The following is a 25,404-nucleotide window of genomic DNA, read 5'->3' as shown; positions in this document are numbered from 1 at the left end:
TTGAATGGTCTCCAGATGCTCAATTGGCCTTTGATAGATTGAAGAAAGCTATGTCTACTGCACCGGTTTTAGCATTACCAGATTTTGAGGAGACATTTACGGTTGAAGCTGATGCATCTGGTTTTGGTTTGGGCGCAGTATTGATGCAGAATAAGAGACCAATTGCGTATTTCAGTCATGGTTTGACATCTAAGGAACAACTCAAGTCAATCTATGAAAGAGAATTGATGTCCATAGTCATGTCTATCCAAAAATGGAAGCATTACTTATTTGGGAGGCATTTTGTAATGCATACAGATCAGAAAAGCCTAAAATTCTTATTAGACCAAAGAGAAGTGACTATGGATTACCAGAAATGGCTAATCAAATTGTTGAATTATGATTTTGACATCATATACAAGCCTGGAGTAGAGATTACAGCAGCGGATGGGTTATCAAAAATGACTCAACCAGAAGGTGTGTTACTGTCCCATTCACTTATGGCTCTGAAAGTTCCGACAGTATTGCAACTCCATGACATTTATGACGAAGTTGACAAGGATGCAGACTTGTAGAGAGATGTGCAAAATTGTTTAGTTAATCAGTCTGCGAAGTTGAAGTATTCAGTGAGGAATGGGAGATTATGGTACAAAAGTAGATTGGTTTTACCTAAACTATCGAAGTTCATTCCGTTGATTTTGAGTGAGTATCACAATGGACTGTTAGGTGGACATTCCGGGGTATTGAAAATGATTAAGAGGATTCAACAATCTTTTCATTGGGATGGCTTACGAAATGATGTTCAGAAGTATGTTTCAGAGTGTGATATTTGCCAACGTCATAAATACTCAACATTATCACTAGCGGGTCTTCTCCAACCCTTTCCCTTGCCGCAACAGGTGTGGGAGGACATCTCTATGGATTTTGTAGAAGGTCTTCCCAAATCCCAAGGAAAGAATGTGATTTTGGCAGGATGAGCAAGTACAGTCACTTCTTGGGTTTGAAACATCCTTACTCTGCATCTGATGTGGCAGGATTATTCACTAAAGAGATAGTTAAGCTCCATGGGTATCCAACTTCAATTATTTCAGATCGAGATAGTTAAGTGCCTTTTGTAAGGACTGTTTTAAATTTTCTGGTACAAAACTGAAATACAGCACTGCTTTTCATCCACAAACTGATGGACAGACAGAGGTTCTGAACAGATGTCTAGGAACATACCTCAAATGTTTCGCTTCCTCTCATCCCAAGACTTGGCACCAGTATCTACCTTGGCTGAACTCTGGTATAATTCAACTCATCACTCTTCGTTGAAAGTAAATCCTTTTAAGGTTCTTTATGGTCGTGACCCACCATCGTTAGTACGTTTTGAAGGACAGGCTACAAAAGTTCCTGAGTTGGAGAAGTTGATGAAGAAACATGACTTAATGTTGTCACAAATCAAATATCATTTACTACAGGCACAACAATTGATGAAAAACAATGCTGATAAGCACCGAAGGGTTATTGAGTATGTGGTGGGAGATTGGGTTTTTCTGAAGCTAAGACCATATCGGCAGCAATCGGTGGCTAAAAGGGCTTGTCAGAAATTAGCAGCAAAGTATTATGGTCTATTTGAGGTGATGGAGAGGACTGGTAAAGCAGCCTACCGTTTACAATTACCATAGGGCTCGAAGATCCATCCGGTTTTTCATGTTTCTCAGATTAAGAAGGTGTTAGGCGAGCATCAGCAGATTATACCATTACCAGAGTTATTGAATGAGTATGATGAATTGGTTATTGAAGCGGAGATGGTGTTAGATACTCACTACAATACTAATGGTGTTTTGGAGGCGTTGGTCCATTGGAGAGGTATGCATGACCAGGATAATACATGGGAATCTGTTCAAGAGCTGAAACAGCAATTTCCAACTTTAGCGCTTGAGGACAAGCTGCATTTTGAAGGGGGTATTGATAAGCCCCATCAGGTCTACATAAGGAGGAAATACAAAGAAGGAGCAGCACGTGTGGAGCAATAGAGGAGCACGTGTGAATGGAAATATCATCTTTAGTATATAAACATTGTAAAAAGAGTTTGTTAGGCATGTTGTTTGTGTGGGAACAGAGTCGCTTGTGACTTTGAGGGAGACGGTTATGATCTAGCTGCGTCTAGAGGCCTCTCTGATTACCTCGTTACATTGTATCTCGTATTCATTCAGATAAGAAGGAAGTTTCATAGTTTCATTCTTATCAGAATTTCGCCAAGAAGCAACGGTATTGTTGTCTGATAGACTTGTTGTCGATATTCACCAAGTGAGAACCACCATTCTCGTAACTCTCCAGACAGCCGCACTGTGAAAGGTTGTATTACAAGTTCTAATGGAGACAAAAGGGCTTGTGAAGTCATCCATGCCTGAAATTCATCAAGGCGATCATTTTATTTCTCAAAGGGAATATCGTCGAATGTGAAGACCATGTCCTAACTGCTGTGAAAAAATCTTACAAAAGAAAAGATATATTGCAAGAAGTTGTTAAAGCACAATTTCCACACGAAAAATGGCTTACCAACATAATTTCTCTTAGTCCTATATTTCAAAGTTACCACGACGAATTATATATATTTTACTTGTTAAGATAGAATAGATGATAACCCGCATTGTGCAGTGCAGGGAAATATTTACGTAAATTTTAATTTATTAGTTACAAAATAATAGTATTATCTTTATTTGATTTATTCTACGTATTTTATAATTTATAAATTTAATTTACTTAGTTTCATACTCCGGTTTCGACTATAGTCGGTACAATAAACTTAATGACTTACCATTATTATGTTTTGGGTATAATTGCTTAAATTTTTTAGAATTGGTAGAATCAAGAAAACCCTTATTTACTCGTGATCCGCTTTACAATTTGTAGCGGTATTGAGTCAACGTAAAAAATGAATTAAGGTGCAAGTAAATTATATTAGTGGGAAGTAGAATGGAGTATAACAAAATATTTTTGTTACTAAAACTCACCGATCTCAGTGCAAAATCATAAATTTTGAATATTTATAAGTATCAAATAAGTTAACCCGTAAATATATATATATATATATATATATATATATATGTTTTGAATAGTATAATAGGACAATATATTACCTATCCTACATTATAAAATTTTGTCGATTTGTTAATCATCTCATTATATTAAGTTAAATATATCAAATCTTCTAAAATTTTGAATTGATTTGTGAATGAGCGAAATCTTTTAGAAAATAAGATCATCAATTGTAAAAAATTTGCTAAAAAAAATTGTAACCCGCACTTTTTAGATAGTGGAGGTTTAATAGTTTTTTGTGGATAATTATTTTTATTTTTATTTTGAATGATCAAAATAATTATTTAAGAAAAATAATATTATGATTGATCATAATTATTACTTACGATTTTCTAGCAAAAACATTTGTGTAGATTTTTTTGAAAAATAAGTTAAAATTATGTGTAAGAAATATTAGATTTCTAGTTATTCAAATATCATATGTTATAATCTAATATTAATGTTATGAATAATTGTTTTATTGATACTATTGACGAAAGTAGGTTTTTTTCTTTTAATTAGATAAATATATTTATTAAAAATTGAGATTTTCTGAGTTGATTTATGAATAAATGTATTCTGAATTATTTTTTTGTATAAATTCTATTAATATGGATTAAGTTCAAAATAAAAAATATTAACTTATGTAAATTGGATACACTATACTTTTGATACCTTGTTAAGATTTTGATAATTTGTAATCAAAAAAAGGAAAAAAAATCGGTTGATATCATAATTTAAGCCTCTTAATTATTTAAATGTTAAACAGTTAATGTGTTGAAACATAAAAGAAAAACAATTGAAAAAGTAACTATAATGAGTATATCTTGACTGAAGAATATTTCATTCTAGATAGTTAGCACATAGAAATGTATAGATAGTTCCCATGCTATACATTTTATAATCTTTTACATTTCATTTACTTAGTTTCATACTCTGATTTCAACGCTACATTATAGAATACTCAAATCCGTGAATCATATAAATTTGGTAAAATCCTAAAAGTAAAACAAAACCTGTATGAAAGTGGTCATGTTTAGAAATCTAGATTTAACTTTTTGATTTATTTTTTTAGTTATATATATTAGATTAAATAAAATATAATATTTGTGATTTTTTAGATTTTAATATAATGTCTCTGCATCGATGTGAAGAGCAAAAAAATATTTCATAAATTAGATATAATATTTTATATTTTTAAAATATAAGCAATGTTGTATTTCATTAAATTTATTATTTTTCTAAAATATTTTTGTTAAAATATTTATAATATACTTTTCACGTAATTATTTTATTTTGCAAGATTTTTTTCTTATTTTATAAGATTTTTTTAGTTGAAAAATAAAAAGAAAACAATTAATAAACACTAAAAAAATAACTATATTAATATTTACGTGATTTTTTTTAATAACTATATTAATAAAAAATCTATTTTCTAGTTACAACAAATTAATATTAAGATGAGATTATTATATTTGGTAATTAAATATAGTGGCATTTTGTCTAATATCCACGTGGAAATAGGGTTATTTGTTTAAAGGGTTGATTGAATAATATAATAGAGATGACAAAGGAGAAAATTATCAAATATGCCATGTATAGTACCATTTCTAAAAAAAAATGCCACTTTCAATTTAACCTTTTCTAAAATGTCATAGGACCCACTTTCATCTGCTAAAAATGATAAAACTACCCTTATATTATCTTTCTTCTTTTCTCATATCTCGATCTCTTATATCTCTCTATCTTCTTCTCTCCTCTTTCTTTCTACAATAACAAAGAAAGCATTCCTTGGATTTGACAAGCTTTTATTATAACCGTTTCATCAGAATCACTTCACCAGAGAAACATAGGAATCGGATTGTAACAGTAAACACTGAATCAGTGAAGAGGCGTCTACCGATGGTGGAGCAACAACGATATCCCATCTTTCTCACCTTCAACTATTCATCTTCATCCATCTCTCTCTCAAAACCTCCATATCTCTTTGAGTTTCTTATGTTTGTTTTCTTCTCTCTACAATTTTAATGGATCATATCTGAAATATGACCTGCTATATTTTTTGATGAACCAGATCCGGTGGACCAGATTCGATGGACGAGACGGTGGACCAGATTCGATGGACCATACGGTGGACTAGATTCGATAAACCAGATCCGGTGGACCAGATTCGATGGACGAGACGGTGGACCAAATTCGATGGACCAGACGGTGGACTAGATTCAATGAACTAGATCTGGTGGACCATATTCGATCTAAAATATGTTCATTTGTTATTTTCTAACTTGTTGTCAGTTGTGCAAATATACTGCCACAAGTGATAGATTAGAGGATGACAATAAGTAATGCACCTCCAAAAAATTTCATCCATGTTCCAGCCAAGTTTTACTCTATGACAAGATATTTGTCTTTCAATGGATCAAATCTGATCTATTAATATGTCCATTTCCTAACTTGTTGTCTATCCTGTTTTTCATTTTGATAGACAACTAATCATAATTCATAATCAGATGTAATAACATGTAATTGCTTTTATTTTATATATATTTTGACATTTGTCTATTTGTTTTACTAGTTCCATTACTTACTACTTACATTATTGATGGAAAATTGCAAACACTACACTTATTGTCTATTATAACTTTTATATTGTCTATCGTAATAGCTTGATGGACTATAATAGAACGGACAATAACATTTCCTCATTAATTAGAAATACACAAAAAAAATTTACACTCATTTTTAATCTAAAGGGTATTTTAGTCTTTTTTATGTGACATAAATTTGAAAGTAGCATTTTAAAAAAGGAAACAACGAAAGTGACATTTTTCATAACTTTAATTAAAAAATGGCAGTTTTCACTAAATTCCTATGACAAAATATAGTGCCGTAAGTTCCATTTGTGTATAGACTTTTGGCCTATCTTTGTGAATTTTACATTGTTTTGGGCTTATTTTATAAAAAATCTGTTACTGGTTATATGGGCTAATTTATATGTGCAGACCCATATAGAAAACCCTAAATCTGAATTATGTTTTTTCCATTTTCTATTTTTCTCTCCCGGCTTCTCCTTCCCTCTCTCTCATACCCTTAGTAAATCTCTTTCTATTGCTTTTGCTTCCCATCTTTCATTTCTTTTCTTATTTTAGTACACGTCATTTTGTGTACAATTATTCTTTTCTTTTTGTATGCTTCTTAACTAGAGCTGCTTAAATCTTATTATGCTTGTTAGTACAATATAATACTATTGTTCTTCTGTGGTTGCTTTGTCACAGGTCGGAGTAGGCCATAATATGTCACGGTCGCAGGCCTTTTTTTTTAATTTATGTTCGGTTAACCGAATAAACCGAAGAAATAACAAAAATCGGTTTACTTCGGAATAGATTTTAAAGTGGATAACCGAACTGAATAAACCGATTATCGAACAAACCGAATCGAGTTTATGTTCGGTTTAGTTCGGCAGAATTTTTAGAAAACCGAAAATTTGAAAAATCGAACAAACCGAACCAATTAAACCGAAAAAACCGATTGCCCAGGGCTATTTGTGATACATGTTCGGTGTGGGTTTTGGTTTGACTCTGGTTGGTACGTTTAATTTGACAACTCTCTTTCTAACTAGAGAGGGCCGAGGGGAGACATTTTTTACTTCTTTTAACATTTTAAAAGGGCATTTCACTCTCGGGGGGCTTAGTCTCACTATTCCTTCGACCACTTTCTACTTATCCCTTAGACCCATTTGTCCTGAACCATCTTTTTACCAAAAGACGACTCAATAACGACTAAAATATTCGATGAAGCACTGAAAACACATTGACCATTAGAATCAAAATTGGCAAACATCTAGACACAATAACCATCTTCCAAGAGTTTTAACGCCTATGTGTAGCCTAACAAACGTTAGCTTCCTTGTTTATAATTTGTCGGTAGACTCAACTAGCACCTGTCAAAACTCAAACCTGTTTCTAATATAGCTTTGGAACCTTTAGATTATAACATTAACACATAAATTTTCCAATCGGTATAATCGTTCCATCTTTCAAACAGTCCTTGAAAGGATAATACCTGTCAGAAAGAAAAAAATGCAAAACAGGTGGTGTGTGTTATAGAACATCTGATTGGAACATCCTAATAGCATCAAAAGCTCTTATTTTTACTTTCCTGAGAGAGAAAAAAACAAATTAAAAGGAGGGTTGATTTTCCTCTCATGAAAATTTCAATAATTCTTACTGGAACGGAGCCGGAATGCCTTGGTTTTTGTTGACAATAGCCGTTGCAAGATACCTCGTCCCCATTCCAATCGGCGTCTGTTCATCGGGTCCTTCCCAGAAAGGTGCTTCACCATCACCAACAAGCTGCCAGTATCCTGCCCTCAAGGACTCGGCTTGTTCGTCGTTACAGTTCTGTAGCAACGCATCAACTCTGAAGTTTATTCCGAGTGAACCCAAGAACTGAGACTGAGTCATAGGTCCATGGACGGAGACATTTTCTGCACAATACACACATTTGGTTTTGGTCAAGTAAGCTAGCTAACTCTCTACATCGAACTGACTAGCTGCTAGTATAGGAACAAACCTGAAGCTTCCTCGGCGGAGTGTTTTATTGATGGGAAATCGACATAAGCACTTAGATCGGCAGACCCGGGATCATCCAGTATGTTGACAAACTTGTGTTTTCTAATAGCCTGAAGACAATTTTGCCATAACAGAGTCAGAATTTGATGGTTGAATTATCTCTATAGATTTATTAGCTATTAAACATGATCATAACATTTTGCGGCTACAAACCTGAAGACTGTCTGAAATGATTGCATTCATCCCGTAATCGATTATAAGTGCTCCACCTCCATCAGAACCTATTCTCTTTGCCATTTCTTGTGTCAAATCCATTGATTTTGGGCTGATCTCGACATGTTCCAGTTTCTCCCTTTCCTCAGGTGTAGCCCATGTGCAACGTTTCATGAGATATAAGGCTGCAGGTGTAGGCTGTGGGGATAGAACAAACCGGAACCTAAACCAACAAGGCAACAAATATTCATGATTTTGCAAATCCCACAAATGATATACATACTTTTTCTTTGATTTGCCTAATACTTACTTTGAATCTTCTCCTACATCAACCATTTTCTCACACCAGCCACGGGAAGTTTTCTGCAGAAATTGAGTCTACATAAGATACGCATACTAAACTAAAAGGAGAAGCAGACTACATTGCAAGTTGGTTTTGACATATAAAGATGAACTATGAACCATGATCTCCAAACAAACCTGAAATTGATGAACAGGAAGAGCATCATAAAACTCATGAGCAATAATTATTGTTGGTACTGCCACAGAAGCAAAAGAGACACAGTCAGTAAAGATGAATGTTATCACTGTTTTGGATGCTTAAGACATACATTGTATGTTGACTTTGTATATTTTAAAGACCAAAACCTCAATTGATAATCACAACTAGTCAGTCTCTTATATTCCAAGGAAAATGTAACAAAAGATGCATACCTCCTGATGGTACCTCTTCAAGAGTAGCATGCCAGTGCACAGGTGTCCCAGCTAGTGAACTAATAGCTTTCTTCTCCGAAATACTCTCATCATCTGTACAATTCAGATTCTGGTGTTGTAGCTTCTGCAATGCAGGACTACATTCCACCAAATGTATATGCAATGATTCCGTGAAATTCCTAAACTTCGATGTACCCTACAATTCAATATTTCCAGCAGTCAGCAATGAGATAATCTACAAAATCCCAAGAATACAATACAAAAAGCATAAATACACACACGAAGGAGATCTGCCATAAGTGTTCCACGACCTGGACCTAGCTCAACAAGATTGACCCTCTCTGGTCTTCCCATTTGCTCCCAAAGACACACAGTCCATACACCAATCATCTAAAGACCACAACACACCAAAGTAAGAAAAATCTCTAATTCCCAAGAACCAAAACATAACAAGAAATTGCTAAGTAAACAACCTCGCCGAACATTTGACTAACTTCAGGAGAAGTAATGAAATCACCTTGAGCTCCAAACACATCACGATTCATATAGAAACCTGCTTTAGGATTAGTCAAAACCTCCTCCATGTACTCTGCTACTGAGATTGGACCACCTCGAAACTAATGTATGAGATTACATAAACCAAAATTCATCAAATTCCTTTGAACAATTCTACTAAAAAAATGTATGAAAATCGCAAGTTACCTTGATAACACTCTTGAGATGCTTAACGAGCTCAGAATCAGGTGTTGATTCATGAGAATGATCTGAAAATTCCCAACAAATCAGACCTCAAATCTATCGAATTCGAATACATATAGAGTGCGAGAGTGATATAAGTACCGGGAGGATTATAGAGAGCGGAACGATGGACGGAGATTGCTGTTCCGGGCTGTTCGACGGTGTTACTCTCTGAGGACGGTGGCTCCGGGGAAGAGGATAATGAGGAGAATGGTGAAATCGAGGGTTTGGAGAAGAGAGGAGGAACAGCGGAAGAGAGTAGACGGCGAGAGGAGGTTTGCGTCAGTAGTTTTCTCAGCATCTTTGCGATTTCAAAATCTGCAAAACTCCGACGACAGAGAGAAGTCGGAACTTGGGATTGTAAAGAAGCTCTCAGAGTTTTTAATATTATGTCTACAAATTAGAAATCAACAACAATGGGGATGTAGCTCAGATGGTAGAGCGCTCGCTTAGCATGCGAGAGGTACGGGGATCGATACCCCGCATCTCCACTTTTGCTTTATTTTTTTTTCTCTTCATTCTTTAACCCTTTCTTTTCTCGTCTTTGCTAAAAAGGCATCGCTAATTTTTACCAGATATTGGAAAAGCTATCCAGAGCTAACACACATGCATGGTGATAGACTTAAAATGTCTTGAAAGATTTTTGGTATCATATAAGCAGTATATACCCACACAGCATCATTTTGAACATGTTCGTTACGTTGCCGCTGCGTCTCCTTCCGGCGGCCTGAAAACTGTCGCTGCGGCTACTTTTACAGAGAATACCGGTATATCATGTATCGCCATGAAAAACAAGCGATAGTTAACACTGCCGCTGCGATTTGGTTTAACGGAAGCGGCGATTCATTTCATGGCTTTAACGGAAGCGACGACTTGTTTTAAACTCCGGCAACCTTTATATTTTTATTCGCAGGATGTGGTTGCTGCGGCAACTTAACGAACATGCTCTTTTTAATGTTGGTTTTATACCGCCACTGAAATAGCTAGAATAGTCAGATGTATGTAAATGTTTCAAGAAATATCTTCTGTTATAGTGATAGAAATAATTGATAGATATAGGGGAAATCCTCATTTTTGCAATTTTCATCAAATCTGGGCTTGAATCCGGTCCTTCTAAAAGAAAGACGTATAATTTGGCTTTTAGGCAAAAATGTAAAAAATTTATACATATAATGCATAAAATTAATAAAAGTCTAATTTGTGTGTGTCTATATATTATGTTCGAATTTTTTAAAAAGTACATATATTACTCAATTAATATAAAAGTATGTATTTAACGTCTCACATTAACTAAAATGTTAAGAGAATTATTCAGGGTCTTATTATAAATAAAATAAAATAAAAAACCTGAATCCGAATGAGCAGGAAAATTCACTTAATAAGCATCTAAATTAATATTTGTATATGGTTGAATTTGGTTTTATAGTTTAACTGTTTAAGTTTTTACCGTATAGAGTAAATTTTAAACTTTAAAGAAATTTAAAATATTATAACTGATACATATCAAAACATAATAAAATTTCTAAAGTTATGAATATTTAACATATTAAAAATTTTAAATAACCTGAATGAGTAATATTGCATAACGAATTATATGATGGAACAGAATTGAATCAATATTACTAAAAAGTTAAAATATAATTAATTCGGTATTTTAATACGGGTTAAATCCTCATCTTACTATTTTTTAACAACATCAGTATAAGACATGTTGAATTAAATTGGTTTAGTTAAAATTATGTTAAACAAAAAATAGTTAGTCAAATGCTCCAAACAAAAACATATTTCATTTGATATCTCATGTATATTTTTATAAAGCGAATTCAGATGAGACGTGGTCACATTATATTCTTGAATGACAAAAATGATTAGAGTACGATCTGAGTACAACTAAAAGAAAACATTATTGATATAACCACATATGTGTATTAATATACTTCTTTACCATTAATTTAATTTATAATAATAATAATAATAATAATAATAATAATAATAATAATAATAATAATAATAATAATAATAATAATAATAATAATAATAATAATAATAATAATAATAATAATAATAATAAATAATAATAATAAAAAAATCACATGAACCTAAATATTTATCTATTTTAATCAGCATCTATTCGAGAATCCACTAAACCATCTGTCAACTATTATCTAGCTCTTCAAAAAATTTTGCCAAAACCATTAATAAAAATCTGGAAATCAATTTACATAAACAGTGAATGATATGAGAAATAATGAAGCAGATTTAAACTTAACACTTTGAGAGAATTTATCATCTCATCACAAAGATGAACAAGTCCAAATACTTCGATTTCTCCAACGAAATTTTCAAGATTCACTTTGTCCTTCTTTGATTTCTCCTTGAGATTAAGATTCAGTTGTCCATCTTGAAACTTTTCAAGACATCAACAAATGTTTTGAACAATATTTGATTTCCTCCCAAATATTGGAGTATACTCTTGAAAATCAGAGTTAGATGCAACTTTGGAGGAGTGGGGAATTATTTTTCTTCATATGGTGACCACCAAAGCCAAGCTGTTTACAAAAGGAAAAAAAATTAACTCAAAAATGATTTATTTATTATTAAATATCATTATTTAATAATAATTATAATTTATTTGTACAACCATCAGTATCTTATTATTCGAACAGAATATTATTATTATTATTATTATTATTATTATTATTATTATTATTATTATTATTATTATTATTATTATTATTATTATTATTATTATTATTAGTAGAAGTAGTAGTGGTGTTATTCTACTTTAATTAAAAAATGGCATCATCCTTAAGGATATTTTCTAATAAGTTCTGGAAGGTTGTAAACCGCTATTTTTTTCCATTGTAAATAGCTAATTTCTTTTCCTCGTCACTTGTAATCTAGTTCTGTTTCACAGATTCGAAAACTGATAAAATAATAATGTTTATTGTCATAGTTACGTTATATGAGTTCGATTTTATGGGTTTTTTTTATAGTTATAATTAACTTAACACCATATAAAACAATTGATAATTCAATTTGGTTTATTTCCGGTTTGGTTTTGAATTGATTTGGTTTTAGTTTAAAAGCAACTAAAAAGTAAAACCTCTATAAATTAATACTAGGTAAATTAATAATCTCTATAAATTAATATATTCCTCCGATCCAGTGTAACTTTTAGACACAACTCGATAATATAATAATATAATAATTTTTTGAAAATCTTTTATAAATATATGGCCTCGTCAAAAATATATATTAATAATTATACAAAAGTTTCAAAATATATGTGTATATATTTTTTTAAAGTTTAATACACATAATGTTTTTGTTAGAATTCATGTTTAATATCTTTTACTATATTAAAAACTTTGAATGTCTCTTCAAAACATGATAATCGTCATTTTCCTTGTAATTGATTCTATTAAAATATTTGTTATAACGATTAAATCTTATTTTTAGATATATATTTTTGGAAAAATACCAAATTAAATTAGGATAATCTCTATAAATTAATAGATTTTCATGGTCCAGCATTATTAAATTATAGAGGTTTTACTGTATATAATAAATAGTGATGTAATTTTAACATTATGACTAGTTATATCTGTTAAGAAACATATGTATATAGTTTAAACGCTTGCGGGAATGAGTTTAGAAATTTAGGTATTTTTTTGATTGGTTTCATTCATTACGATTTCCACACGCTGTGTCTGCGAGTGATAGCGGGAGAACTTATCAACACTTTAGTAATATAACTTTTTGGTGTATTCGGTTTTGGTTACAAAAAAACAAGTCCAATTTTGTTTCAGTTGTTTTGGATTTAAATAATGAAACCAAATGGTTAATAACTTCACCTAGGTTCGGTTTTGGTTTCACGCCCCTAAAGTCTCTAGATTATTTGAATTTGAAGTAACAATGTAATACCGTAAGAGATGGTGTATTTTGATCATAACACGGTATATTCTTTGAAATGTTTCTTCTTTGTTCATGAAACAATTAAAGATCCTTTTACAACCATGTGCACATCAAAGGATTTCTAATTCGAAATCTCTAAAGGGGTTATAATTTAACCAAGGTAAAAGATAAAAAATTAATGCACATCAGAAGTCAGAACAATATATATTACAGGGTTTTACATAAGTTTTTACAGACAACAGGTTTTATTTTATCCTTTATAGAAACTTTACACTCTCAAACTTTACATTTCTACAACATTAAAAATCATAAGATCAAAATCTTTAGACCTTCAGGACCAAAAGATATTTGTTCCGAGTTCCAAAAACTCAAAGAACACAAACCAGGATCCGAAACATTCCAAACTTGCCAAGCTTCAGCTTCCACAGACCATCTCTTTGATCTGGGTAAAAGCTTTTGCAACCCGCTCTTGAATCGGAAAGAATCTATGAAACAAGAAGCTGAACCATCCAGCCCCAATCTACAAAACCTCGGGTCAGACATGAAGAACTAATTAATATCTATTGGACTCATGGCTCTTTTCCTTTAGGTTTTGGTGATTGACGGGCATAACGATAAGGGGATGCTTGAGGCAGGTTTAAGCTAGACAAACTCCTCATAGGCGGTCCGTTTCTCGATACAAACCCTCCTCCTTGTGTTCTGACTCCGTTCTTAGCACAAGGAGGAAGAGCTAGCAAAGTCTTTCAGATTTGGTAAAGGCTTCAAAGCTTCCACAATTTCACTCATCTTCGGTCTAGCTTTGGAGTCTCGGTTAAGACATTGCGCAGCTACTTGTGTGGCTTTCTGAGCACCCTTGATCGAGTAGTGACCTTCTAACCGAGGATCTAGTAGCCGACACAACCTTTTCTTGTCTAAGAGATGAGGTCTCACCCATTCAACCAAGTTTTGTTCCCCATTCGGCCTACTTTTATCCACAGCTCTTCGTCCTGTTAATATTTCAAGTAAAACTACTCCAAAGCTGTATACATCGCTCTTCGTTGTAAGATGTCCTAATGTTCATAATGAAAGCTTTTAAGTCCAGAAGCTTAATTGATAATGCGACAGCCAAAACACAAAGCCAAGATAGCTGACTTACCAGTCATTACATATTCTGGGGCAGCATAACCATAAGTTCCCATGACTCGGGTTGATACATGGGATTTCTTCTCGTCTGGTGCATCTTTCGCAAGCCCAAAATCAGAGAGCTTTGCATTATATTCCTGATATAGGAAGAGTTTTCTAAAATATATAAATATAGAGAGTAAAGGAAGAATCTGAGGCTTTTGATTAGGTTAATTGGCTTTCAGACATACCGCATCCAGTAGAATATTAGATGTTTTAAAGTCTCGATATATGACTGGCTTCTCAGCTTCTTCATGAAGAAAGGCGAGACCTTTAGCTGCACCAAGTGCAATTTTCATTCTAACAGACCATGGGAGAGGTAAGGTTCCTGAACCAAAATGAAAAAGAAAAATACAGTGGTTAGATTTGAATCCCTAAAGTCCTAATAAAGAACATGATGTGCAGTGGTTTGTGGTTGACATACTTCTGAAGAGATGGTTCTCCAAACTCCCTCGTGGCATAAACTCGTAAACGAGCAGCCTTTGATCTTCTTCCATGCAATAACCAACCAATTTAACCAGACTGGGGTGAACAAGGTTTCCAAGGAAGTTAATCTCAGCCTGGACATAAACAGAAAAATCCATCAACGTTTTACATAGAAACCGAAGCATGAGACCATAACCGATATCAATGTATAAAAAGATTGGTCATTACCAGCCACTCCTTGTGACCTTGAAGGCCATCTGGGTTCAGTGTTTTGACAGCTACAGTTAAACCGGTACCAGGCTTAACTGGTGCAGTTCCATTCTCCTCTATCCATCCTTTAAAAACACATCCAAACCCACCTTCACCGAGAAGAGACTCTGGTCTGAAATTCCTAGTTGCTAACTTAAGGTCGTTGAACATAAAAATCCGTAGCTTAGAAGAATACTTCAGTTCCCCACTGATTAGAGGTGTTGAGGAACCACTCTCCACAGAGCCAATGTCTTTAGTTGGAGCTGGATGACTTTCATTCTTTGCAATAACTTTTTTAGGTTCTGCTGAATTGTAGTATAGAAAAAGTCAGTACTACAGAATTGTACAATGGACGAAACCAAGTCTCACACTCAAACAGTAAGATAAAGGTCAAGCAGATAGACAGAAACACAAGGCAGATTGTAGAATACACAATGGAAGTAAAAGCTTTTTACAGAATCCTACCATGAAATCTCTCTGGTTTATTATTTCAACAAAGATGTCTCAAATCAATTGTTGTTCAAGGTCACAAAAGGCTCTATCTTAAAATTGACACACACAAAACTCCCACCATATCAAAAGTAACCATCCCTATTAATTTCAATCCTACAAATGATGAGCAGAGAGATAACTGAAAGCTCAACCACAATCTGAAAGCGACTAATTTAGGAAAAACTTTGTCATCTACACAAAAACATACACACAAAACAAACTTTAACTTTATAATCTGTAAAGAAGAAGGGAATAAAAGTGATCTTACCAATAACTGTAGTAGCATTCATGGAACTATCAACTTTTGATCTAGAAGAGATACAACTAAAGATGAACTTGAATCTATACCAAAAACCACTTTCACTCTCATCTCCATCTTTCTTAACATTCTTCTTTTTACTCATCACTTTCCCTTTCTCAGCTTTCTCAACACCCAATTTCTCCACCACCTTAACAGAGCCTGGCTTTGTAGCCATCATTCAAAACATTTAACTCTAAATTCCAAATCAAACCACCATAGGATTCGAAAAAACCAAAACAAAACAAAAAGTCAATTGAAGCCTCCACTTCAATGAACCCTAGAATAGATCACTCTCTTTCTCTTTCTCTTTCTCTGATCACATAGTGAGTAGGAAAAAAAACATAAAACTTTGATCAGACCCAGAAAATGAAATCAATAGAAAGATGAAGATCGAAGAAACCCAATTCTCTGAGAGTATAAAGTTTGAACCTTTTGGCCCCAAAACCGAACATCAACAAAAGATCCAAAGCAACACTAAGGTAAAAAATAAAACCCAGTTCAGTAGAAGTGAAATTTGAGCTTCTTAATTAGGGACAAAGAAGAGATACAAATGAACGGAGAACAAAAGGAGATTAGCCGGAGAAAGTTTTTAAGTCAAAAGGGAGTTTTTTTGCGTGCGCGAGAGCTATAGAGAGAGAGAGAGATAGAGAGCTACGAAAGGGCATCATCAGAGAGAGAGAGTGAAAGTGGTCAGCAACGGGTAGATCGGGCAGCTTGAGTAAGAGAGACAAGCAAATTGGTCAGCTTGGGCAGCTAATAAAGTACTCATACTTAATATAATTTAATTTTTTCTTAGGAAACTTATAATCTTGTATAATGTTTACACTAATCTTTTAATCTTTGGTTAAAAATTTTAGAAATACGCGTACAAGAATAGAAATTATATGATGATTGATTTGGTCAATTTAATCTTTCTAAAATTATTTAATTTTTTTTAATGATTTTTCCAAAAACTACTTTTATATGTAACTTTTTTTTGGACACTTTATATAATTTCATTGTAATAACTTTTTAACACTTCAAAAATATGAACATAATTATTAATTAGCTGTTTAAGAAAATGTATGTCTAAATTTATCTTTAACAAATTTTTTTTTGATATTATATTAAAAAAATACAAATATGGATCAAAAAGACAGTTTTCACAAATAAAATACATAATCATGATGAGGATGATGTATTTTAACCATTGAAAATTTGATCATTTAAAAATAATTGATATATCATTTTATTGTTCCAATTTAAAATAGAGATTACGGATTTTTGTATAATATTTTATATGAAAAAAAAGAATATATAAATTTATAGTGTTATTTTTACAATTGACATGTTCTAAATTTTGTAGATTTAAATTTTGGTTAGAATGTAATCTAAGAAAAATATAATGAGATGTTCTCTCTCATGCACCAATTATTCTTTAGATCTTAGAAATGTAAGGATATCATAGTTTAATCAAGTATGAGTATGTTGATAACTTTATTTAACTTATTTCCAGATTCTAAAATAGTAGTATTAATCAGTTCATATTAAGTCCCTTATAAAAAAAGTAATAATTGAGGTTAAAAATAAATAAACAAGACGGAAAGGGTAGACTTTTTTGGGTAGGGGAGATTACATATAGAGAGTTATGCTAAACGTTACATCTAGAAGAATATAAAGCTTTTTTGTGATATTATCGTAAGATGATGACACGTGGAAACATTTATGTGTTTTCAGATAATGATAAACGGTAGGCAACTAAACTTGTTGGAATTACAGGTGGTGTTCTTGACTCTTGACTCAGACCAATGAATCTAATCCTCTTCTCTTTTGTTTTGTCTTTTTTTTTTTTTTTAAATGTAATAAAAGTAATAAAAAATTATAGAGTTTTGGACGGAACGAAGAGTCACCGGTGGACGGCGGAGAGAAGTGGGAGATATGCGGCGAAAATACATAGACCGAAGGGTAACATGTATAAGGTATTTTGACATTTCTTTTTTGTTTATGGTTTTAATATAAGAGCCTTTAAAAGTTTGTCCAATGTTTTGGGTTCGAATCTAGTAACGATTGGTATTAATATCTCTAGTGAAAAATGACTTACTACTAGAAAGACCATATATAAGATGTTAGAAAAGTTATTAATTTTGTTTTGTAACAAATTATAGGCTTTAGAATTTAGAAATTATACATTTTTATTGATTAATAAAAAAACTGTTCATACGTTTCCCGATTTCATATTTTATGGATAAGAAAATAAATTTTAGGATAATTATCAAAAATAAGTTTTAGTAGTATTTTAAAGTAGATCTTTAAATTGTTACTGTAAAAACACATAGTTCAAATTTAAGAAAATAAATTTTCTTACCAAAAATGAGCTTTAAGCCTTTAACAACTATGTAACGTAAATCAATCATCGTTGCAAAGAGGCTACTTTTTTTTTTGTGTATTAGATATACAATGGTTTAATTTGGATTATGTAAATAACCGGTATGTACGGAATAGACTTTACTTGTATATAATTTTTGTATCATGCTTTAAATGTAAATAACAGAAATCATTTTCATTCTTATCTTCTTCCTCTCTTCTCTACCATCTTCATCGATTTTGTTCGTTCCACTCAACTAATATGGTATCAGAGCTATACGCTTATCTCAGATTTTGTTTTCTCTTAACTCTGATCGTTTTGTTGTTGGTGATTTGTTGTGTGCTTGCTTGTGTCGATATGGGAGTTCCGATCCGGAAAAGTACTCGTCGTCTGGGTAAATCCACCGGTGCAGGGAGTTCTGCTTCAAAATCGAAAGCTCCGATGAGCTCTTTCTCTTCAATTCTGGCAGATCCAGCTCTGGGTGTTCCGATCACCTCCGTTTCTGATATCGATATTGTGGATAGCCCACACTCACCATTTTTTCTTCACAGCGCTTATCATCTTGGCCTCTCTCTTGTTGTGGATCGTCTTGATGGTACGAACTACAACCACTGGTGCTCTGCGATGAAGATTGCTCTTGATGCAAAGAACAAACTCGCTTTCATCGATGGTTCTCTTCCTTGTCCAGATGAAGGTAATCCTATCTTTCGGATCTGGTCTAGATGCAACAGTATGGTCAAATCTTGGATGTTGAATGCTGTTTCTAAGCAGATTTATGGTAGTATTTTGAACTTTGATGATGCTACTATGATATGGAAAGATCTGCACAATAGGTTTCATATGACAAACTTGCCGAGAACCTTTCATTTGATTCAGGAGATTCAAGATCTGCGTCAGGGTTCCATGGATTTGTCAAGCTATTACACTACTTTGAAAGCTCTATGGGATCAGCATGATGGTAGTGAACCTACTGAATCCTGTTTGTGTTGTCGTTCTTTCAACTGTGTGAGCAAACACAATTTTCAGGCAAAGGTTGATAGAGGACGGATCATTAAGTTTTTGGCTGGTTTAAACGAGTTTTACTCTATCATCAGGGATCAAATCATCATGAAGAAGCCTCTACCTGATATTGCTGAAGTTTGCAACATCTTAGATCAAGATGATAGTCAGAGACAATTTGGTGTCAGTGTTGTACCAGCTGCTTTTCAGGTTGGGAATGTTGTGCCACATCCTGGAGTGATGAATGTCACTGTTCCTCCCACCTCTTCTGGATCTGTTAATGCTGCATATCAGTCTCATAAGAAGGATAAACCGATTTGCTCTCATTGTGGCTTTACTGGCCATGTTGTGGACCGTTGTTACAAGCTGCATGGTTATCCACCTGGATGGAAGCCTAGGAAGCAACAATTTGCTTCTTCTCAATCTTCTCTATCGTCTAGTTTGTCCCCTGCTGTTACAGCCCAAGTTTCTAGTACGATTGGTGTTTCTAACAAGAAATCCGATGGTTTGGAAAGTTTGATTGGGAACTTATCTAAAGATCAATTGCAGAACTTCATTGCGTATTTCAGCTCACACCTTGTTCCTCAGTCCACCTCTCAGACCACACCAACATCAACGACTGAAACTTCACCTTCTGGTATTCTCTTCTCTAATTCTACATATTGCTTTATTGGGATATTGACTGTTGCTCAATGTGTGACAAATAAAAGATCATGGATTATTGATTTCGGTGCTACTCATCATGTCAGTCATGATAGGAGTTTATTTGATGATCTTGATATGTCTATTCGTCAGCATGTTAATCTTCCCAATGGCAGTTTAGTTATGGTAGTTGGTATTGGTACAGTGGTGATCAATGGTTCTATCAATTTGAGGAATGTTCTGTATATACCAGATTTCAGGCTAAATCTTCTCAGTATAAGTTTGTTGACTACAGACCTTGGTTCTCGTGTTATCTTTGATCAGTTTGTTGACTACAGACCTTGGTTCTCGTGTTATCTTTGATCCTAGTTCTTGCCTGATACAGGATCCTATCAGGGGATTGACGATTGGAAGAGGTAGAAGGATTGTTAATCTTTACTTGTTGGACGTTGAAGACCCTACAGATTCAAGACAACTATCTTCTTGTAGTTTGAATAATGTAATAGATTCTGCCGTTTGGCATAAGAGACTTGGTCACACTTCTTTTTCTCGGATTGATATGCTTACAGACATTCTTGGTATTTCTAAACAAAGGAATGAAGGGGTTATACATTGTGATATTTGTCAAAGAGCAAAACAGAAGAGATTGTCATATTCTAATAGAAACAACTTTTATTATGCACCTTTCGATCTGTTACATATCAATGTTTGTGGACCATTTTCAGAACCAACAGTGGAAGGGTTTAAATATTTTTTGACAATAATGGATGATCATAGCAGAGTAACTTGGATTTACTTACTCAAGTTGAAGAGTGATGTTGTTGAAAGTATTTCCTGATTTTTTACAAATGGTGGAGACTCAGTTTGATAAAAAGGTTCGCAGTGTCAGGTCGGATAATGCTCCGGAGCTAAAGTTTACTGATCTTTATCGCAATAAAGGGATTGTAGCTTACCATTCTTGTCCAGAAACTCCAAAGCAGAACTCCGTTGTTGAAAGGAAGCACCAACACATTCTGAATGTCGCTCGGGCTCTCCTTTTCCAGTCCAACCTTCCTTTATCGTTATGGGGCGATTGTATTTTGACTGTCGTATTTCTTATCAATAGAACACCTTCACCACTATTGGACAACAAAACACCGTTTGAGAAGCTCACAAGTAAGACACCAGAATACACCGATTTGAGAACCTTCGGTTGTCTATGTTACGCGAGCACTTCTCCAAAACAGAGAACAAAATTTGAAGATAGAGCCAGAGCTTGCGTGTTTTTGGGATATCCAGCAGGTTATAAAGGTTACAAACTGATGGATATTGAGAGCAATGCTGTTTTTATCTCCAGGAATGTAAAATTCTTTGAAGATATCTTCCCTTTTCAGAACACACAACCCACCAATGATGCCACACGATTCTTTCCCCATTTGTGCACAAGCGTTGACACTAGAGGAGACTCTTCTAGCACTGTAAGTGAAGGGGAATCAGTTAGTGAGGGGAATCAGTGACTGAAGTTGTCAATGCAACTCTTTACAAGAATCTACAGTTCATCCTATCTCACAAGTTTTGTCTTATTCCAATCTATCAGATCCCTTTTATGCTTATATCAATGCTTTGACAAAATATCCTACTCCTACTAGTTATCATCAAGCTAGTAAGATTAAGGAATTTTGTGATGCTATGGATACTGAGATAGGGGCTATGGAAAGGACAAACACATGGTTCATATGTTCTTTGCCTCCAGGTAAAAAGCCTGTTGGATGTAAATGGGTGTATTCGGTGAAACTCTATGCAGATGGAAGTCTTGAGCGTTACAAGGCTCGCTTAGTAGCCAAGGGATATACTCAAAGAGAGGGTCTTGACTATGTGGAAACTTTCTCTCCAATTGCAAGAATGGCCACAGTCAAGTTCCTTCTTGCAGTTGCAGCTCCTAGAAAGTGGTTTTTAGATCAGGTGGATGTTTCTAACGCTTTTCTCAATGGAGACTTGAAAGAAGAAATTTATATGGTTCTACCACCTGGTTATACTCCAAAACAGGGGGAATCTTTTCCACCAAATGCTGTTTGCAAACTCCAAAAGTCTATATATGGTTTAAAGCAAGCATCAAATTCTCACAGTCTTTACTCTCTTTGGGTTTCAAGGGTGGTTCTGGTGATGACACCCTTTTCACAAGACAGTCAGGAGATGTTGATATGGCAGTCCTGGTGTATGTAGATGATATTATCATTGCTAGTAGTTCTTCTCTCGCCACTGTCTCTCTTACTGCTGCCTTGCAGGAAACATTTAAGCTGAGAGAATTGGGTCCTCTTAAATATTTTTTGGGGCTTGAGGTTGCAAGGACTTCTGCAGGAATTTCCATTTGTCAGTGGAAATATGTTCTTGACTTGTTGGATGAAACTGGTCTCTTATGATGTTGTCCGTCTCCTATTCCCATGGATCCTAGTGATGTATTGAATGGAGAAACTAGGACATTGTTGACAAATGTGGAATAGTATCGACGACTGGTTGGAAAACTCATGTATCTGACATTTACCTGACCTGACATCACTTTTGCAGTACACAAGCTTTGCCAATTCACATCAGCTCCGAGACAACCTCATCTAACTGATGTGTATAAGGTTCTACATTACCTTAAAGGCACAGTTGGTCAAGGTATGTTTTACTCTGCTACTTCCGATTTTCGGCTGAAAGCTTTTGCAGACGCGGACTGGGGTAGATGCACGGATAGCAGGCGTTATGTTTCTGGCATTTGTACTTTTATTGGTCCATCACTAGTCTCTTGGAAGTCAAATAAACAAGACATAGTCTCCATTTCCTCTGCGGAGTCTGAATATCGGTCTATGGCTGCAGCAGTGAAAGAAATTCTTTGGATAAGGAAGCTTATGGTTGATTTATGGGTTGATATCTCTGAAGCTTCTACACTTTACTGTGATAACACAACTGCTCTCCATATAGCTAACAATTCGGTCTTCCATGAACGGACCAAACATCAGGAAATGGATTGCCACATTGTGAGAGAAAAAGTTCAGTTGGGGATCATCAAGACACTTCATGTGGGCACTGAACATCAGCTCGCTGATGTGTTCACTAAACCATTGTTTCCTACACAGTTCTTGAGACTCATTCTCAAGATGGGTGTTATTAACATATACACTCCATCTTGAGGGGAAATATTAAATATACGATGGTTTAATCTGGGTTATGTAAATAACCGGTTTGTACCGGATAGACTTTACTTGTATATAATCACTGTATCATGCCTTAAATATGAATAACATAAATCATTTCCATTCTTATCTTCTTCCTCTCTTCTCTACCATCTTCATCGATTCTGTTCGTTCCAATCAACTAATGTCCACAACGAGGAAACCAATTTGACAAGCTCAATTTTGGTTTCTAATAAAAGAGGTAATAACATCGGTTAATCTCTACTATACATTTTATAGCCTATAAATTAGATTCTTTGTGAGCATGCTCCAATAATAATAGTCGCCATCAAATTTCGGGATACAAGGTGTAGAGAAACCACCATTTCCTCCTTTTGAATCTATCTGCATACACAATTTCGGTCTGATACCAGAATGTTAATCTCAATACAAATCTAGAAACTGCAATATTTCATTAATAAACAACAATAGCTTATATAGCCTTAGGGAAACATAGTGTGACACAACGTGAAACAAACTACTCCTAGATTATAGCTAAACAAAAGTGATAAACATGAATAACATAATTGACCAAATAAAATACCAACTTGTCATGCATAATTGTACACTAACTCAAAAAAATTCTTTGACACCAGAGTGAGTGAGCTCATGGTGTAGCTGTGGTGAAGTGAAGGGGGTAGTAACATACTGGGCAAATCAGATTTTTAATGTTTCTCTCTGGAAGGTTGAGAAGTTGGTAACAGATTTCACACTTTATGAATGGAGGAACATCTTAGTCCTCTGTAGGCTCAGTGAGGAGATTAGATTTCCTCCTGTGATTATCTCTCAACTGACTGAATTTTGCTTTCATCTAGATTTTTTCTTCTTGCGAGATTTGCCTTCCTCGTCCACTGGCAAAGCTGGTCCAATCCCACACAAACCTTGATGTGACTTTCACATCAAGGTTTGAACTCTTCAAAATTTGTCAAATCATTACGTTATAGCCTCTAACCCTCAGAAAAGTCTCTGATAGGTTTGGAGGAAACTTTAGAAGTAAAATAGTTTCTCTCATTTTATTCATTAGCCTTTAGGCTTATATTTATACAATATCATGTCTAGCAAGTTTTTTACATATTCAATAATGGTAAATCTACTTATTTGACAATAATGAAATATTATACATTTTTACAATGAAACTAAGTTAGAATGAATCAATGGATATGGGAGCTAGGGTTTTGCCGCTGGAGGGTGAGGATGCCACAATGGTGGATGTAGGTGATCAGGGCCGACCTACGGGGGATCACCAGATGTAGGAGGGAGTTGGGTGCAGAAAGTGGTGGGGAGTACGCCTGGTGGTATGCTGGCTCCGGAGGATGTACTGGATGATGCTTTTGTGACGGAGAGAGTGAGCCTGGAGTTCTCGGATGGAGCGGAGGACGAGCCAGTTGTTACTATCGCTAAGGAGGTTTTGGAGGTGATGCACGGGTTTTTGAGGCGATGCACGGGTTATGGAAGTGTTGTCTAATCGTGAAATTTTTGGGACATCATGTTTCTATCCCTATGTTGAATCGGAGTTTGAGAGAGTTATGCAAGCCGAATGTGAGGGTGTTATGTAATTGACCTACCGCAGCAGTTCTTTCTGATCCGGTTTGAAAAGGAGGAGAAATATTTGGCAGCGGTGACGGGTGGACCGTGGAAGGTTTTTGGCAGTTACCTCATGATGCAGGCTTGGTCGCCAGACTTCGATCCGTCGAGGGATGAGAACGTGACGACGCCAGTTTGGGTAAGACTGTCCAATCTTCCATTTCGTTTCTATCACAAATCGATCCTGGTAACGATTGCGAGGGGTCTTGGTAATCCAATAAAAGTTGATCTTACCACTCTGAATTTTGAGAGGGGAAGGTTTGTGAGGGTGTGTAATGAAGTCGATCTAAAAAAGCCTTTCAAGAGAACAGTGGAGGTTAATGGTGAACAGTACTTCGTGGCCTATGAAGGATTGACGAATATATGTTCGTTATGTGGGGTTTATGGTCATCTTGTTCACGCTTGTCCGCGGAGGGTTCAGGAACAGGCTGCCACCAGAATCTTGATTGTTACAGGACCGTTGGCTGGTGGGATTGTGGAAACTAGGATTGGCGGTAGTTCATAGGCGGAGGATGGTTTTACGTTGGTTAGTCGTGCTGGGGGGAGATCAATGGAACGGAGGCGTCGGGGTGGAGTGACGACGCGAATGGCGGCCGAGGTTCAAGCAAGGGAAGTTGTCGGAGATAGGTTGGTGGAGAAGAATCAGGGTGAATATTCGGGGAATATTACGGTATCCAACAAATTTGGTAATTTGGAAGCAAATAAGGTAGGTACAAGCGAGGGGGAGTTGGATATGGTATCTCTGGACATTAGGACAGAAAATACGGGTACTGGGGAGAATAAGGAAAATGAGATCCCGTCGAATCATGGGAAGAG

The 25,404-nt window shown here is 34.8% G+C and overlaps 2 protein-coding genes, 1 long non-coding RNA gene, 1 other non-coding gene and 1 pseudogene across 6 annotated transcripts; 3 read left to right on the top strand and 2 right to left on the bottom strand.

The window, feature by feature from the left end:
* Window positions 1–4,770: 4,770 nt before the first annotated feature.
* Window positions 4,771–5,604, top strand: LOC147945582 (uncharacterized). Its single transcript, XR_015596129.1, has 2 exons — window positions 4,771–5,042; window positions 5,117–5,604. It is a non-coding gene; the product is annotated as an uncharacterized LOC147945582 (long non-coding RNA).
* Window positions 5,605–7,010: 1,406 nt separating this feature from the next.
* LOC104780097 (uncharacterized) lies at window positions 7,011–9,639 on the bottom strand. 2 transcript variants are annotated; one of them, XM_087510056.1, is made up of 11 exons: window positions 9,381–9,639; window positions 9,243–9,304; window positions 9,014–9,157; window positions 8,820–8,930; window positions 8,541–8,736; window positions 8,307–8,365; window positions 8,137–8,189; window positions 7,827–8,049; window positions 7,615–7,723; window positions 7,270–7,528; window positions 7,011–7,104 (listed from the first exon to the last, which is right to left on the bottom strand). In XM_087510056.1, exons 1-11 carry the CDS (start codon window positions 9,577–9,579, stop codon window positions 7,038–7,040), a joined length of 1,482 nt encoding a protein of 493 aa, XP_087366182.1. In that variant the 5' UTR covers window positions 9,580–9,639; the 3' UTR covers window positions 7,011–7,037. The 2 variants fall into 2 exon arrangements, with proteins under 2 accessions (XP_087366182.1, XP_010502860.1); XM_010504558.3 differs by lacking the exon at window positions 7,011–7,104 and having other exon boundaries at window positions 7,135–7,528.
* A 57-nt stretch (window positions 9,640–9,696) lies between these two features.
* Window positions 9,697–9,769, top strand: TRNAA-AGC (transfer RNA alanine (anticodon AGC)). The gene has a single exon. It is a non-coding gene; the product is annotated as a tRNA-Ala (tRNA).
* A 3,617-nt stretch (window positions 9,770–13,386) lies between these two features.
* On the bottom strand, window positions 13,387–16,441 carry LOC104780096 (serine/threonine-protein kinase PBL36-like; annotated as a pseudogene). The gene is made up of 7 exons (XR_015596653.1): window positions 16,255–16,441; window positions 15,793–16,137; window positions 15,012–15,337; window positions 14,782–14,917; window positions 14,549–14,685; window positions 14,332–14,455; window positions 13,387–14,245 (listed from the first exon to the last, which is right to left on the bottom strand). The product of XR_015596653.1 is annotated as a serine/threonine-protein kinase PBL36-like (transcript).
* A 7,717-nt stretch (window positions 16,442–24,158) lies between these two features.
* LOC147945581 (uncharacterized) lies at window positions 24,159–25,093 on the top strand. Its single transcript, XM_087509304.1, has 3 exons — window positions 24,159–24,215; window positions 24,275–24,418; window positions 24,575–25,093. Exons 1-3 carry the CDS (start codon window positions 24,159–24,161, stop codon window positions 25,091–25,093), a joined length of 720 nt encoding a protein of 239 aa, XP_087365430.1.
* Window positions 25,094–25,404: the final 311 nt, after the last annotated feature.

The sequence above is a fragment of the Camelina sativa genome, chromosome 4 (genome assembly GCF_030686135.1).
Source record: "Camelina sativa cultivar CO46 ecotype springtype chromosome 4, ASM3068613v1".
Taxonomy (NCBI): domain Eukaryota; kingdom Viridiplantae; phylum Streptophyta; class Magnoliopsida; order Brassicales; family Brassicaceae; genus Camelina; species Camelina sativa.
Note: the sequence above shows the minus strand (reverse complement) of the source record. Positions and strands in the feature narration are given on the sequence as shown.